The 16924-nt window shown below is 40.6% G+C and overlaps 1 protein-coding gene across 1 annotated transcript in view; it reads right to left on the reverse strand.

The window, feature by feature from the left end:
* The window catches only part of rnf123 (ring finger protein 123), a 148242-nt gene extending 133565 nt beyond the window's left edge, over window positions 1–14677 (reverse strand). Inside the window, exons 1-15 of the mRNA XM_078283673.1 lie at window positions 14535–14677; window positions 12932–13047; window positions 11945–12029; window positions 8818–8897; window positions 7851–7948; window positions 7386–7440; window positions 6411–6496; window positions 5416–5502; window positions 5097–5164; window positions 4621–4746; window positions 4000–4114; window positions 3239–3343; window positions 2376–2501; window positions 1918–2010; window positions 478–551 (exon numbers count right to left, since the gene is read on the reverse strand). Of these exons, the coding sequence (XP_078139799.1) occupies window positions 478–551; window positions 1918–2010; window positions 2376–2501; window positions 3239–3343; window positions 4000–4114; window positions 4621–4746; window positions 5097–5164; window positions 5416–5502; window positions 6411–6496; window positions 7386–7440; window positions 7851–7948; window positions 8818–8897; window positions 11945–12029; window positions 12932–13013 (1280 nt within the window). The 5' untranslated portion in view covers window positions 13014–13047; window positions 14535–14677. The remainder of the gene's footprint in view (window positions 1–477; window positions 552–1917; window positions 2011–2375; window positions 2502–3238; window positions 3344–3999; window positions 4115–4620; window positions 4747–5096; window positions 5165–5415; window positions 5503–6410; window positions 6497–7385; window positions 7441–7850; window positions 7949–8817; window positions 8898–11944; window positions 12030–12931; window positions 13048–14534) is intronic.
* Window positions 14678–16924: the final 2247 nt, after the last annotated feature.

Consider the following 16924-nt stretch of genomic DNA (forward strand, 5'->3'; position numbering starts at 1 on the left):
CAATTTACATTAATTTGACAAGCACACACAGTAGAACAATACAACCTAAAGCAGCAAGTCAATGATTCACTCTTCAAGATTATAATATATTAATAAAACTACTATGCTAGAAAAATATTATAGCATATCTTCATATTCAGATATTCACTCACTACTGTGCTAGAAAAATATTATAGCATATATTCATATTCAGACGATTTTAACAAAAGTAACCAGTTCATTGTCTGTGTTGCACAACTTTTATTCAGTTCTTCCATTCCCAAAATACTTCAGTCCTCCAGCCACAGATGTAGGTGTCATTTATGGAAGGACGATAGCCTCTTAATGTGGTGAATCTACTAAATCTCCAATGCCTGCCAGCAACAAAAACAGCCAATTGAGCTCATTCAAAAGCACGCTCCTGGACTAGCAGAAGTTAGTATTTGAACCAGAAGAGCGGTTTTCACTGACTTCTACAAATCAGTGACACAAGGATATAACACGTTGCTTAGCAGGTATTTCCTGGACTTCTCATGGCGCAGGATGGCTGTGGTCAGACGCAGATAGTGGATCTGAAACAGACAGGAATAGGACAAATCAGAATACACATCAACTCAAATCAGCCATCTGGATGAATACTGAATATATAGTATACAGCTGGGGCAAGGTCATTTAACTTTCTGTTCTACCAGTTCAGGAAGAGCAACGTCTTTGAAATCTGTTTTTTGTTCTTAAAGTTCACAGGTCCTATGCTGGATGAAATAACTAATGAGGAATGCAATATTGTTACTTGGTTAGTGACAGTTTCATCAAGCTGATTGATTTCAGAAAGAATTGACCCCAACCTTGCCCAACAGATACAGTATATTATTCAGTATATGAAACCATACATGCGGTCCAAGTTAAGGGGTTTTAGCAAAATGTGTTATGAGACGACAGAGAGCATGCCAACATTTAGATGTTAGTGCGTGACAAATTTTTCCTCAAATTCCTTGACTTAAATACAAGTTCATGACATGCACACAAGCAGGTGAGATATCGATTGTTAACTTGTACAAATCAATGAGATTAGATCTGGCAGTTCAGTAGTTTGAAGCACTCCTCTTCATCATATCGCCATCTTTTTACTGCCATTTGAATGTCAGATGGTCTCCCTCCTGTACATTCGTAGGTACTGTAGGTCCATTTCATTAGTTTTGTTCCAAGACATGATATCCAGTGATATACATAGAAAAACACTCCTGAAAATGACTGCTGCCAATTCATTATGGAATAATTATGTTATAAGCTATTTAAAGACCGTTGCCTACAAAATGCTGACATTTTTGAGGATGGAGCTCCTGATATTTTGGAAATATTGAGGCATGGATTTAGCTTTAATGTATTTTTATCTGACTTTATCATAACACGTTATGTACAGCAGTCAGAGCTCTGCAATAAAATCCCTTTCCACTGTGACTGTCTATTCTGGACATATGAATAGCTGACATGCAAAACATTTCTGGCTCCCTTGCTCAGTCTGAGCTGTGAACCTTGTAACCTCACAGCCTATGATTATTACTTTACTCATCAGATTATTTTCAAATGGACAAAGCCTGTCAACAAGAATCGCTGTAACTGTGCCAGTAGATACCATTTTTGGGCATTTACTTTAGCCTCCCTGAAGGATTTCATTTTCACTCACATGGGTTAGTTGGACACAGCATTACATCATCACGGACCGGAATAAGGCATCGCCTGACTCACCTGTGTGTATCCAGGACGACTACTACACACAGTCTCTGACTCTTGCCGAGTCCTATGTGACTGCTGTGAGTCAGGGCCCAAGCCAGAGGATTGGCTTGGGACCCGGGGTTCGGCCCCTGGGTCTAAGCTCACTGGGTCTAGGCCCTGGGTGCGGGCAAGGAGGCGGCCGGGTGGGGCGGACCCCAGTCCTACCTGGAAGCCCAGGTCAGGGATGATGGGGGAGAAGCGGTACGCCCTCAGCAATGACATCATCAGCTGCTTCAGGCACTCATTGACCTCGTAGTCCTACCGAGAACAGAGACAGACAGCCAAAGGCCGTTACTACAAGCACTGAATGTACAACAACCACCTGTTCTTTATATCCATGAAATGGTCAGACCAGTTCAATCCAGGTGAGAACTATGAAAACTGATGAACTGATGTCCAAAAGTGACTGCACTTTCAGGGCGGGGGATGAGTATGTGTGTCCATCGGTCTATTGTGCATGCATGTGTGTAATTGACAGATTCAGCAAAATTTTCTGACAAACAGTTAATTGTTTATGTATTTGTGCCTCTTGTTGGTGGTGTGAATAAATTATTTAACTGTGTGCGTGTGTGTGTGTGTGTGTGTGTGTGTGTGTGTGTGTGTGTGTGTGTGTGTGTGTGTACCTCCATTAGCAGCCAGAAGAGGTCCAGTAGCTGTTGTATGAGGGGGTGTTCATCCACCGAACCTCCTCCTTCCAGAATCCCCAACAAGAAGCTCATCAGCACATCCTCTACCAGGTACACTTTACACTAGGGACACATTCAAACATAACATTGTCATTTTACACTGGGGACACATTGAAATGTCCCACTGTCAACACTAAACATGGGGCATATTAAAATCTAACACAAGCATGATACTGTTACTTTATACTTAGGAGACATTTGAACATTGGCAAAAGGCAGTAGAGCAGGCAATATACATAAATACACACATAGACACACAGAAGCATACAAGCACTTAACGTACACACGCACAAAGAAGCATGCAAGCATTTATCAATACACAGGATATGATGTTAATATCCCTTGTGCCATAATCCAAGGTGAGCATTCATATAGAGGCCCAGTTCAGAGTTTAACAGAATGATATACTACCATACCAATGAGTACCATAGAAAACATCAGGCTACACCGTCATAAATCTACAGGACCATAAGACAGGCAGCAACATTCACCAGCTACCTACTCTAGTTACAAGGTGAGTGAGTGTAGGCAAATCATTGGGGTTATCAAGTGGGCACCCTCCTTCACCGATGTTTCGTTGAATTAGGCCCACGACACCTCAAAAAGGCTCAACAGTATATTCCAGCGTCCCAGAAACACCCCCCTCTTTGCCCAGAGTTAGCAGACCCAAGTCCACTACACTACTGTCGCTGTCTACTACATTGTCGCTATCACCTGCACCTTGTTATCAACAACACTATTTTACATCACACACTACCATCAATACCATCAATCAAGCACGTAATAACTTCTCCTCTCACCATAAGGGGAGCGAAGTGGTTAAAGATATGAGCCAGAGTGATCAGGACAGTGGGTTCTCCATGGAGCCTCCAAGAGGAGCAGTCCTTCTCGACCAACCTCTCCTCCTACAGCACACACACACACACACACAAGGATAGAGAGAAAAGATTATATTTAAAAAATAAAAAGATGGATAGAGGGAAGTGGGATAAATAAGTAGAATATAGTTGGTGTGCCATGGTGCTTTGAGGAAGAGCTATCCTCTGAAAACACCCATGTAATTACGTTTGCCTATGTATATTCCTACATGAAACAGACAAGGGGAGAGAGGGAGAAAACTGTTGCTAAAAAATAAATTCCAGGCAGATGGAAAAACAGGGATAAAACGATAGACCGTAATTTGCTCTGCAAAAACAAAAAGCTTCAAAGAAGAGTTGACTTCCGCAAACGTATCCTTTTATGGTTGGCAGACAAGGAAAAAATTGATAGCAGAAGAATTAGTTTAATCCTAAATTACACAGCAGTTTAATACAGTTATTTTGTTGCACCAGCATTACAGTCATAAATAAGCTTGGCACTAATCAAAGAAACCAAACAGCGTCTCTGCCAGTCTGTTGGGACACATTAAGCAAAAAAAACAAAAAAAAGATTCTGAACAAACTTCCACATTTCCACAACATTTTGAGATGTATAATAACTTTTCCAGACCTTAAAAACAAAGTTTTCAAATTCTGTGATTTTTCCAGGTTTTTCCAGGACCGTATGAAACCTGAATTCCTACCTGTGTGTCTATGGCGGTGGAGAGAACAGTCTTGATGTAGCCAAGCAGTTTCTGTGCTTTCAGCAGGTCGGCAGTGGGGGGATTCTGGAGGGGCAGGTAGCCTTCCACAGGGTATGTGAACCACACATAGGTTAAGGACAAACACTATACACATAAAGAGTACTGAAATCACAATCTCCATTCAAAGTCTCAAAAGCAACACAACAGAGTGGCACATCACTTTTTTTAAGTCCTTCCTGTTAAAAACAAAGTGTGTGTGTGTGTGTGTGTGTGTGTGTGTGTGTGTGTTGGTCAGAAAATAAGCAATTACTTTGGGAATCTCCATTCAATGTTATTGCAATCTGTTTCTGGTAACAGGCCAAGGGTGTGTGTATAATTTACCATACACACTGAGTATTGCATACATAGTATCTTACTACAATACCACGCTTACTACATTACCACAACATGAAAAAAAAACTGCCAGAAATGCATAAATGCCACTGTCCTAAGTGATGTTTCAATATCCAAGTCAGAAATACATACAGGGTTATAAGTCTAAAAATGGGCAGAAGAAATGTGCTAAACTTAAATGAATACAAGTTGTTTATGTGTATATTTCCTATTGGGCTGGAAAGATATCTGAGAGGTCTGCTGCCAAAGTTGAAGGCCACCGACTCTTTGAAGGAGAGGCTGATGGCAGGGAAGTAGGCGATGCCGGGACCCATCTTAATGTTAGTGAAGGCTGTGCCCAGAGACTGGCCATTCCTGAGGACACACAAAACAAACACAGCATCAAGACACTGCATCTAACATGTTTACCAACCAGTCCCATTGGCAAGTGCATTCAAACTTTGACCAACCAGTTTCATTTTTTATCAGCTTTAAGAATAAAACAGAATGATCAAGAATGAGGTTGGCCAATTTGACTACATGTCAAATGGGACAGTTAGAACTGACAGATTTACATCATGTGGAAAAGATACTGTACTGAATAGAATTATGCTTGAACCAATAAGAAAACACACACACACGATATGGAATGAAGGCCAAGTATTCTTCAGAGTATTGCAAGTGAGCTGGTTTTACAGTAATGTAACCGAGTTAGTTTGACTTACAAGCAGAACGTTATGGTTCCCTCATCCAGGTCTATCAGACAGCTCACAATGTCTCCAGCTGCCCACGACTGAAAAAAGATAAAATGCACTGAACATCAGTCATGTTGATAAAACACTACAAACAAATGCATATAAATACTCAGGATTTATGACTCTCTCTTGGGTTAGGGTTAGGGTTACCTCCTCAAGGCGTATTTTTTAACGGAACATACGATACTAATACTTAAAATTTAACATGCTTGTTATAGCTATGTAATACAATGAGACAATCTCTGCCCTTCATCAACATCTTGAATTTAATTGTTGTATTCTCTTTCACCTTGCCATAGTTAGTGGTAGTCACATTCCACTTGCGCACTCTGTTCCCATCGTAGGCATACGAGTCAGGAGTGTCCCCCACACCCTCCTGGAAAATGGTAAAAAAAAAATTATATGATAGGTGCATCTTAAGTGCACTAATACAGACTCTTTATTTTAACTTGTGAATTACTATTTTACGGATAAGAATAAACAGACATTATAGATTATTGATTTGTAATATTTTGAAATGTGTAAAATATGTGTTTATTACAGATTATTGAAACGTTCAACAGAAAATTCAATAGATTATTTAAAAATGAGAACAATCAATAGTTGAAGCCATTGTGGCTGTGCTTCCTTAAAGGGTAACTTCGGTATTTTTCAACCTGGACCCTATTTTCCCATCTTTTTGTGTCTAAGTGACTAAAGGGGACAACATTTTTTGAAAATGGTCCAGTATTGAGCGAGATCGCTTCAGCCGGCAGCCGCGAAACGAGCTGCAATGTAATCCGACGGGGCAAATCGCACCGTCAATGTACATCCACTAAAAGTGCTTGTTTTTGCCACTGACAGGCTCAGATTGTTATTATAAGTGTCTGACAACATTATGGAAAGGACCCTACAGAGAAATGAAACGTTTTTCTTTACATTTCGCTTGATCCGGTCTGTGTGTAACCAAGTCTCGCTCAAGTCTCGCGAGAGTTGAGTTGTTACAGGAAGTTACACACACGGTAAAGAAAAACGTTTAATTCTCTGTAGGGTCCTTTCCATAATGTTGTCACACACTTATAACAATCTATCCATCGGATTACATTGCAGTCCGTTTCGCGGCTGGTGGCTGAAGCGATTTCGCTCAATACTGGACCAATTTTGGACCAAAATTGTTGTCCCCTTTAGTCACTTAGACACAAAAAGATGGGAAAATAGGGTCCAGGTTGAAAAATACCTAAGTTACCCTTTAAGTCTCTCCATGTACCGTATGCGTACTATATATGTGTGTGTGTGTGTGTGTACCTCCTGGTTGAAGCGACAGTTGAGCGTACACCACCCTATCTGCATCAGCCCCTGGGAGGAGATCAGCACTTCGTACGCCCATTTCCCTGGAGAGAGAATCAATATGAAAAAAGGGTTTTCTTTGATACTTTATCATAACTATTCCCAATTCTAAACATGAAGAGGCTAAATTACACTGTTATTCACTGTAGCATTGGTGGTAATCTTCTTGCTCTGCTACCACACTCTGCTGCTCTGCTATGAATGAATACAGTGTAAAGAATGCAATGAAATACTACATTGCACTATGTCTATTCTAATCAGGGTTGTCTGTGCCTATAAAAACTGATCTGATAATAATCTGCTGTAAAGAACAACCTCAACCCTCATACAACACACTGCATGATATGTTAGTTTTTTCTTAAAAAACTCTGGCCCATTTTCTAAAGACATAAAGACATTTCTATAGACATAAAGAACTTCACATGAGACACAACAGTATGGCGATGACGGTTAAGCACAAGGCCATCACATGGTTCAAGTGTGCTGTGTTATGTTATGTCTTTGTGTTGTTTGTGCGGGTGGATGTACTGTTTCTTGGAATACTTGAGCGTAACAATGACCAAGTAGTATTCCCCAGTGTAGGATTAATAGAGTGTAAGAACTACTACTACTACTACTACTACTACTACTACTACTACTACTACTACTACTACTACTACTACTACTACTACTACTACTACTACTACTACTACTACTACTACCATCTTAAATTTGACCCATCACTTGATAACTGAGGTAAGTATGTATGCACCAGTAGTAATCAGGCACATGCCAAAAAAATCCTTTCACACTTTCCACTTTATATGCATTAATCCAAAAGAACTGTGACATTGCCTCTTATAGACCATGCAGTCCATCTGTTTGTACTTCTCATGATATAAATTGGGATATACAGAGGAGGAAGTTTAGTCGACCTGTCTGAGAGGCATTTACCTTTATATACACATGTAGTAGCTCTGATGGAGCTGAAGTTGCTGTGGCCGATGACCTAGAAGCATTAAAATACAAAGCATGTCACTTGTTAGATGATGTATTCCAAGACCATATTTTGCGGAAGAGCTGTCATCTCATTAAAAGTGGAGCAGGAAAGGAGAATGAATAAGGGAACACAGATGTAGAGACAAAATAAAAATCGTTCCATGTAGAAATAATAGCCGAGAGGGCGTTCTCTACTGTGGTTATAGTTATGATGGTGATGTAATAGGTATGTGGCGTGGTAACGGTTACTGTCTGAGAAGTTTTCTCAAAGTAGTGTACATGCATAGGAATCATAAACTGCAGAAAACAGGAGAGGTTGTTAACTAGCTCCCTGTTTACCTAAAGAGCTGGGATTGCAATCAATAAAGCATTACTTTACTACTTGGCTGAAACTACCCAGTGTATAATATGCAATCTCACCCCTAGAAGATCATCGTCTACAAACAGAAGTCCTTCGAAGCCGCTGGTGTGATCCAGAACTACAGTCTGAGGGCCCAAACGACCTTCGTTGGGCTGATCTGCAGAAACAGAAAGATAGCCAACATTGTTAAGTGATAGTGCGAGTGCAGAGGCTAGTCTCTGTGTACGTTCAGTCTGTACAGCCTAGGGACCAGGACCAATGAGGGGTCTAAGGGACACGGGATACTGGAGTGCGATAAAGAATAATCATTTTTTTCCCCTCGTTTTGTCTTATAAATTCAAGTTTGCTTAAAGACCAGGGGATGGTTTGGCAGCCCAGTAAGAGAATACACTAGAACTAGAAACACACCGTAGAAAGTGTGATCAATATAAATGATCTAACCATAATCTTGATCATAAGAGTGATCATTCAGTAGTGTGTAAAACGCAGTCTTTGCATCATGTAAAACTGATGTATTCATGTCATAAATGGAATAAAACCAAATAAATACATTTGAGAATTTTTCTTTGCTGCAGAGATTCATACAATTTACACCACCATGCCCAAAGTACTAAGTATCAATCAATATGCAGAACCCCCCAGCCACACCACCAAATTATACACACACTCTCCACCACCTCTTAATCATGACTCCAGCTGTTTTTGGAGAGACAGTTAGAAATACTTGATTGCCTCCCAAGGTGTGACCACCCAGAGCCATTTAATATGCAACACCAGACTTTGGCTGCTTCTCAATGGGAGGCTGATTACAATACGTATGCAATTACATGCAATTACTCTCTAAATAAACCCTGAAGGACAGTAAGGAGGGGGAAGAATCAGCAGCTCAAGCATTTACCGATAGTATAGAAAGAAATGAAAACTATCTCTGAAGACCCAAAATGTGTGTTGCATGTTTGCGCGTCTTTGTGTGGTTGCAAGCATCTGTGTTTGTGTCTGTGTGTATAAGCGTAAGTGTGTGTATACCTCTGCTTTCCTCAGTGGGTTCTCCCTCAGACAGCAGTCGTTCCAGGTGAGCCCCAAGATCTTGGAAGCCAAGAGGTTTCCTACAGAAGAGGAGGAAGAAGAAGAGGTAGAACGGGAGATGGAAGAGGAACAGAAAAAAAAGAATAAGATTAGTAGTAGAAGAAAGAAGAGGAGGCAGCAAATAACATTGCATAAAGAACTCAGGGTAGAAAATTAACTATATCTATTGGGGCAAATTCAAAATAATGTGGGAATTATGACGCTCTCTAGGTATATAATCAATGCTACTTATTTTTCATTTTCTTTCCTCTGTTTCCCCCCCCAACAGCATTTTTTGTACCTGTAATCTCAAATTCAACAGCATTTGATGAAGATTCAGGTGCATTTTTTCTCTGTGGTAATTTCTTACCACAGCCGTTAAACCTTGTATAACCTGGTCACAGAAAAAACTATCCTCACAGCAACATTTTCATGTTTTTTCCCAAACTGTGGGTTCACATAGTCCTTTATAGGTTGAGCGGGTATTACGAGCCTAAGCGTCATCAAAACCCATTTTAAACCCATGGAAATTTCCAAAAATGCATAGTCATTAACCTGAAAGCAAGGCTGCTATTCTAAATTCCTGAAAAGTTGACTTTTTGTAGATACAGGGTTTTAACCCCATATTCCTTTCTTGTGTTGCCTTCTTCATTCCCTTTCACATATCAAGGCCCATTATTTATCAGGTCTCTCAAATGACCGAAATCAGAAAAAGAATGACAGATTTTTTTCTTGGTGGCATTTTTGCAGAGACACATACAAGGACAAGAGGACCTTCCATACAATGCAACCAGACAGTGGAAGACATACAACTCAGTAAACTATCTGTAATATGCATGCAATCAGTCCTACTGATCTAGGACTGTCAACCAGGTCCATCTGGCTATTGTCATTCATCATAATATGAAAGGAAAAATTGACTGTAGATCAGCAATCCTACTATTGATTGATGAACGCCAACCCTGAAAGGACTGGCAAAGTATAAGCAGAGAAGGACACTATAATTTTTTAGTCAGTAGGACTGAGCGGCTGATAAATCCCCCAAATTAACTATCACCAGCCACTTAGGTTTTAGAATGGAGTGGCACCTTTGAAAAATAGTTTGTCATCTGTCAAAGTGAATGATAAAGAAAATAATCTCACCATCATTTGGCTGACAGCTGGTGGTAATTTCCTTACATACTGATATAAGACAATACAGTGCAGTGCAATACAATGGACCTGGAAGAGCTTTGGCTGATTGCCCATGGTTTTCTCTGCCTATTTATTTCATGAGTCCTATTTCAAATATTTCTTTCTGATCAACTGTACATGTTTCCATATATTCACCATATTTTTCTCACCGAACGAGCACCACTAGCCTTATTTTTACCCTTGCGGTATGCTGTGCGGCCTGTAGGAGCCCTTCACACCTCATCCCCATGTGAAACCCAACCTGCTGGAAATGTTGTCACTTAAGCCTCACTAAAAGCCAAGGAAAGCCTTGCTGTTGATCTTTAAGGGAAGAATGAAAGCGGGTACAGAGGAGGGAGCAATGTTTTCGAATGGAGAGGGACCTTAGGCAGCGAAGCTTTCCCTATGCTGTCATACACCCTAACTAGAGACACAGGGATGTGTGTGTGTGTGTGTGTGTGTGTGTGTGTGTCTATGTATAGAGCTGCTTGGGGTAACATGAGTCTGCCTGGCTTAGGGAAAGGGGCCAGTGGCTCTAGGGCACTGTAACACTAGTCTAGGTCAGGGTACAAACTGTCTTACACACACGCACGCACACACAAGACATCAACACAATAGCACAACTGTGAAACCCAACAGCACTGACCAGACTCCTGCCTCAACTGTTGCTCAAACTGAATAAACACATGTACAACAGTAGTATAGAACCACAACGACAACCACACATATTCTATAACACAGTGGTACGTGGAGAGCATGTGATGAGCATGTGGGGAGCTTATAGTGCAAATCAAAATTCAAAAAGGGACAAGTGATACAAAGGTGATAGTATGCAATTTTTGATCAGGGACAACAGTTTGAGATGGGTGCCGAGTCTGGATAGGTCACTATCCAGGACAGTATCCTATACAGTATCCTATACAGTAGATTGCCCTGGGTTTTTAGCATATTGTCAGTTTAAATTTTGAAGTGTGCAAGCCTGGAGGCTTGGCCACAACAGCCCAGCCAATAGTGGGAACACAGTCTTGATCATACTGCAGTAGAACCTTGTTTATCAAAATCTCAGGCATGCATGCTGGCTAGTCAAGAAAAACGGAGGAAAGACCAATGTAGCATTGTGACCCAAAATAGAAACAAAGGTTTACCCTACAATGAGGCTTCATCAGGCCATCAGGAAGTGCATAAACCCCTGCATAAAAATGTGTGAGCTTATTTACTAATTTATTATTTATTTTAAAGCTACACTGGGCAACTTCATATGTTGGCAACTCCAAATGGCAACGAGAGGTAACTGTTTGAAAAATTGAACTTCAATTCAGAAATCATGTAATGTGATGGCAGTAAACTGCAAACAGCATGCTCATGTTCATCAGCCCAGCCGGTCTGTGATGCTTTAAACCAAAGAATAACAAAGGGACAAGAGAGGCAAAGATCTAACACTGATGAGTCCAGCTTTCTCCGGACATAGCGCTGCTCACTGCTGATTAGGAGACAGTTTATATTTCACTCTCAAGTTTCAATTTGTCACTCCATGTGGGCGGAGAAGGGTCCAAACCTGACACCACAATTTCTCAATTTCTCTTTTCTATTGTAGCCCCACTTTGTGATTTAGGCTGATAAGACGGGGTGAATTTTTACTTAAAAAAACTTGCCTAGTGCAGCTTCAAAGGAGAGTGAGGGGTTCAGCTTTTACCGAAGGACACTAAGAAAGCAGAGAGGCACACAGTGTAGGGGAAACGAAGGAAAGAAGTTTCTGATGAGATTCAATCCTAGGCCAGCAGGGGAAAGTGTAGTCCCAGAGACAGGGACTTAGCCACTACACAACATCACCAGACACACTGATGAGACTCTACTGTAGTGGGGCTACTGGCAGACCAGGGGATAGAGAGGATTGAAGATTAAGTCGGTACACTACCTGAGGGAAGCCAGTGCAGGTCCCTGCTTGGTGGAAGGGAACACATGGTATAGGTAGTCGCTCAGTAACTTCTCATTCACTATACCTGACAGAGAGGAAGAGAGGGGAAGAAAGAATGGCATACAATTTCAATTATCAGTTGACTGTCCATATGTCTTCTAATTAGACATATACAATATAATATACTGCCACACAAAAAGCAGGAAATAAAACAGGAAAACAGTAGAAATGAATGGGAGTTGCATGCCCAAAATACCTGTCGCCTTTGTCTGTAGCTATGCCTTACCTGTATATCTGGTCAAAATCTTGCAGCAGTCCTTACCTATAGTTTCAGATTTGTCTGTTTGTTATTTGCATATCATCTTTGTCTTGGATTTGTCCATTGTTTCATGTAATTAGAGGTGTAATAAGTAAGATTTTTACTGTCCCATAGCACAAAATGCCCATAATAAATCTGCAGGGGGTTTGATAGCATTGTTGAGCAATAACAGTTATTCAGTTATTACTTTGCCAGGTGCTGAGATTTCTGGCTTTCAAAACTAACTTTCTGGCCCGTACTCTCCTCTCTGTTTTGGAACCCCCCACCCCCTCCACACACACACACACCCATGCATTTTGAACTGCTCTAAGATGGAGTATGGTACTACGAGTGAGCGATCGGCACGTTTGGTTCTTTCCCAAAAATGACAGATGACAATGACAAAGCAATATTAATATGCATCGTGATAAATTACCTCTCCACTAGACATTTCTGCTGGATCTCTGCTCTGATTAACTAGCTTACTCATTCTATTGTGAAAATGTGACCTTTATATTTCTGCCCATTACAGGCTACCATAAGCTGTACCAGAAAAATGTCAATGTTGTTGCAAATCCCTTGGCTGCCAATAGAGGTCAATAAAAGTCATAGGTTAGGCTACTTAATGACCCTTTAAATATGTGTCTGTATCTTACCTGTACATGCTATAGTCTCATACCCACACATACCTGTGGCTTTAGGTTTGTCTGTGTCTGAAGCCAGTCTGTAGTTGCGGCGGGTCAGGGCAGTGCCGCCCCCCTTAGAGCTCATGCTGCCTGGCTGGAGTCACCTGGCCCATACACGGCTGGGAAACAAAGACAAAAAATTTTAAAGGAATTCAGAATAGGGTTGTTTTATTCTCCAAGCTATAAGGAAAAACAAGGAAAGGGCAGTGGTGTCACAACAGCCTGAATTTGGGGTACCTCACCTGTATGCCCAGTTTTGGCTGGCATGACAACACTGTTCTCTCATTTTTTTCTAGCTTTTGAGGCAGGTATTTCCCAAATGAGAGTTGTGTTAAACACACCCAAACTTGGACACACATTACAAATCATGCTGCCTGATTTATCTTACAACACTCTACTCTCTTCAACCTCCAGCAGAGAGAACACACACACACAGCAATCTGTCGCTTAGCAGACAACAACTATAATAAGCCTAATGCATTATACAAACTATTTGTGTATTTGGTAGAATAACTAGTACAAAGGCTTCATAGACAGCTGTCATGATTGAGATTGCAGTTAGTGTTACACCTGAAACATGGTAGAAAAAAACACCTGCTGTGGTAACTTTAAAGATTGTTGCTAGTATGAGTAAGTAGCCATGCATGAGACCTAGTATGCCCTACCACATCCAATGTCCAAGTCCAATTCTCCTCTTGGCTTTTTAACTTAGGCTATTCACCACTTCTGTGTGCATTGGACGTATTTACAAGGTTGTCTTCTCTACAGCTCCAAGATCAGTAAGGTGATAACTACAAAGACAGATTTCCTTGTTTGTTGGTTCTCTGCATACCTAGTGCCCATTCTCAAAAAGCACCTGGATATGCGTTTTGCACTTGGACTATAAACGACCCAGGTAGGGCTCCTTCATCAGTTTTGCTTTATTGTACAGTTCTCCTCTGGCTGACTGACAGGTTGCTGTTTACTTAAACAGCTCAGTATGTGTGGGACACAGGTTTGAGTCCAGTCTGTTACAGCAACTGGATATAGAACGTTAGATGTGGTAAGTAACGTTACAGAGGCAGGCTGGAAAATAATGGCTTGGCACAGGCTAGCTAGTTAGCTACTACCTGGGCTAGTAATGACATATGATCAACTGACACCAATATCAGACATATTGTTCCATAACATGTCAACATTGCAGCCTACTATTCTGGACGGCAGCTTAGATACCAGTGTGATGAGCTCAGAACCATCAGCCAAGCCAAGTCAAACCTCGGCTAGCTAGCCTGCTAGTTAGCTAAGCTGCCCCTGCAAGCCCCGACTGCACCTTCTCTGTACATAGCTTACACACGTAGTTAGCCGCTAAAATGCAATTACATGGCATTATAAAATCCTTTGGTTGCACTCGCTGTCGGCTTAAGGTCAGCCAAATCGCAAGACACATCCATTACAATTTATAGCATTGCATAGCTACACTGCATCTTGCATAGCATTGCTAGCTATCTGGCTAATGACTCAGTGACAGCCACAGAAACATTGACTGAAGCTCCTCTCTATTTGGGCTTGCTGAGCAGTGATAGTCGATGCAAGCCAGTGGAGACGGCTAGCTGATAGCAACACTTACCGGTTCCTTCTTTTTAAACGAACCTCTCCTCCAGTTAAAATGTCCCCGTGTTTTGTTTATTTACACTAAGTAAAAACGGATATGTTATACAGGCTGTTGCCGTGTGTAATAAGCTAATTTCTGCCACAACAGTCCTCTTCTTGTCAAACGGTTCCCACGTCACGGAGCGTCAGTTGGTACAAAATACGTCGGTTGGCAGAACGCGAATGCAAACATGGTGTGAATAAAATGTGATAGCAAGCACCTGTTATAAACAGTGATGTACTGGCAAAATAAAAGGTGGCTAACCTATGAGTTCAAGTTGGTAAGCACCATAAGACAAATAACCACTAATATAAATGCAAGTAAATATACAGGGAAAAAGTCACAAGTTGGAGGAGCTCATTTGTTTCAGCTTGACTCTCTCATTCAGTTGTTTTCTCTCTTGTATACCCCAAATAAGACTATTAAGCACCTTTTGTTTTGGTTGACTAAGCAGCTGTGAGCCATTATGCAAAAAAAAACTGAATTAACCTCTTTCTTTAGGTTGTCATATCTTATTATCATTTCTGGTAGGCCTATTTAAGATTAGGGTTAGACCCAGACATGTAGGCCTACTGGTTTGCCAATATATTGGTGCCAATACGTAGCCTATTCTGGCACACAAAACTTAAACCAGTGTGTTTAGTAAACTTGTAAGTTTTGCGCCAAAAACACTTCAAGACCTATTCAGTAGGCTACATAACCAGACATAATCTAAAAAGTAATATAGGGATTGCTTTCAAATGTCACTAATCAATAATTGCTAACTTATTTGACTACATTTTAGGAGTCTGCTGGTTATGTAAAATTTATTTGAAATAGGGATGCTCTGTTCCAATCTATTTTACAATGACAAGTCCACTTCAACTATTCTGCCTTTGAAATGAACAGGCCTTCAATAAGGTCCCATTTCACAGTACAAATGCTCTCAAAGTCGGATTGAGCAGCTTTATTAATAACCTTGAGAACTTGGACATTTAAAACTTTGAATGACTAACTACAGTTAATGCAACAGCACAAAATTGACAAACTCTTACAAGTGGCCATTCATTTTCTGGGCCACATACATAATAGTTTTAGCTGCAAATTGGAAAATTTGCTTCATGCCAGAGGAATCAAGAGCAACTGAGTTAGGAATACAATAGAAGTCAATACACACACACACACACACACACACACACACACACACACACACACACAAACCCAGAACCTTATGAGTGTTACTAGACAATCAGCCTTATGAACCAAAAGCATAAAGGATTTGTAAAGCAACTCCTACTTGCGAACCATCTCATTATGCACAATTAATTTTGTGCTCTGTATGTGTTTGGAAAGCTGGCAACCTGCCACATATACACATTCTCACTGACTTGAGGTGGAAAATTAATACAACATAAAGCTGTCTGTATTTCACATTGCAAGAAATAGCGCCCTCTTGTGGAAACCTTATGCTCTACATAGGCAGGGTTCTACAGTGCTATTTCAGTAGAATGTGCTCCCTTTTAAATAAAAAAAGGCATGTGCGTAATATAACATTCAAAGTATTTCTTTCAAAATGTATATATTCTTCAGTACATTCATTTCATTTCGATTCATATTCATTATTTTCATTGCAAAACGTTTAGGATTGGAAACAGGGCAATTTGATCCTGGATTATTACATGCAAGATATCAGACAATAAAAAAAAGAGGAGGGAAGTGAGGAAGGAAGGAAGGATTGAAGGAAGGAAGGAAGGAAGGAAGGAAGGATGGAAGGAAGAAAGGGAGGGAGAGAGGAAGGGAGGAAGGAAGGAAGCATTTCTACTGCATCTAAACCAATCAAAGTTTGAGGACCACACCAGGAGGTTGTGGGTTCACACACAACCTCCTGGTGGAACATAACATAGTTATGTATAATATAACAATAATGGAACACTTGGGCTGCCTATGGTAGATATGCAGAAGGAACTATATTATTAGTAGTAGTACTAGCAGTTGGTTCAAGTCCCCACATTGGCAAGCATCCGCCTTGCTGAAGTGTCCTGAGCAAGACACTGAATCACACTCCCCTGCTTTCAAATGAAAAGATAATTTCCTTGAGGTGAAAGTATTTCACCATTAATATTAATTCGAGTCATCCCTCACTTAAAAAATGGTAATCCTATAACAAATTTTAAAATAGGCCACATTTTGGAAGGATATCACAGCAGTCACAGCAACTACCATAGGAGATAAAAATGGCATCAAGTAGCCTCAATAGTGAGTTCATAGTCACCTAAGTAAGTCCCAATAGAAATATTATAGTGGCTTTTCATTAGTAGGCCTAGTAATAATAGTTATCCAAACGATGGCCCGCGTCTGTCACAAATGTATGACAAGCTGCAGGTCTG

The sequence above is a fragment of the Centroberyx gerrardi genome, chromosome 5 (genome assembly GCF_048128805.1).
Source record: "Centroberyx gerrardi isolate f3 chromosome 5, fCenGer3.hap1.cur.20231027, whole genome shotgun sequence".
NCBI lineage: Eukaryota > Metazoa > Chordata > Actinopteri > Beryciformes > Berycidae > Centroberyx > Centroberyx gerrardi.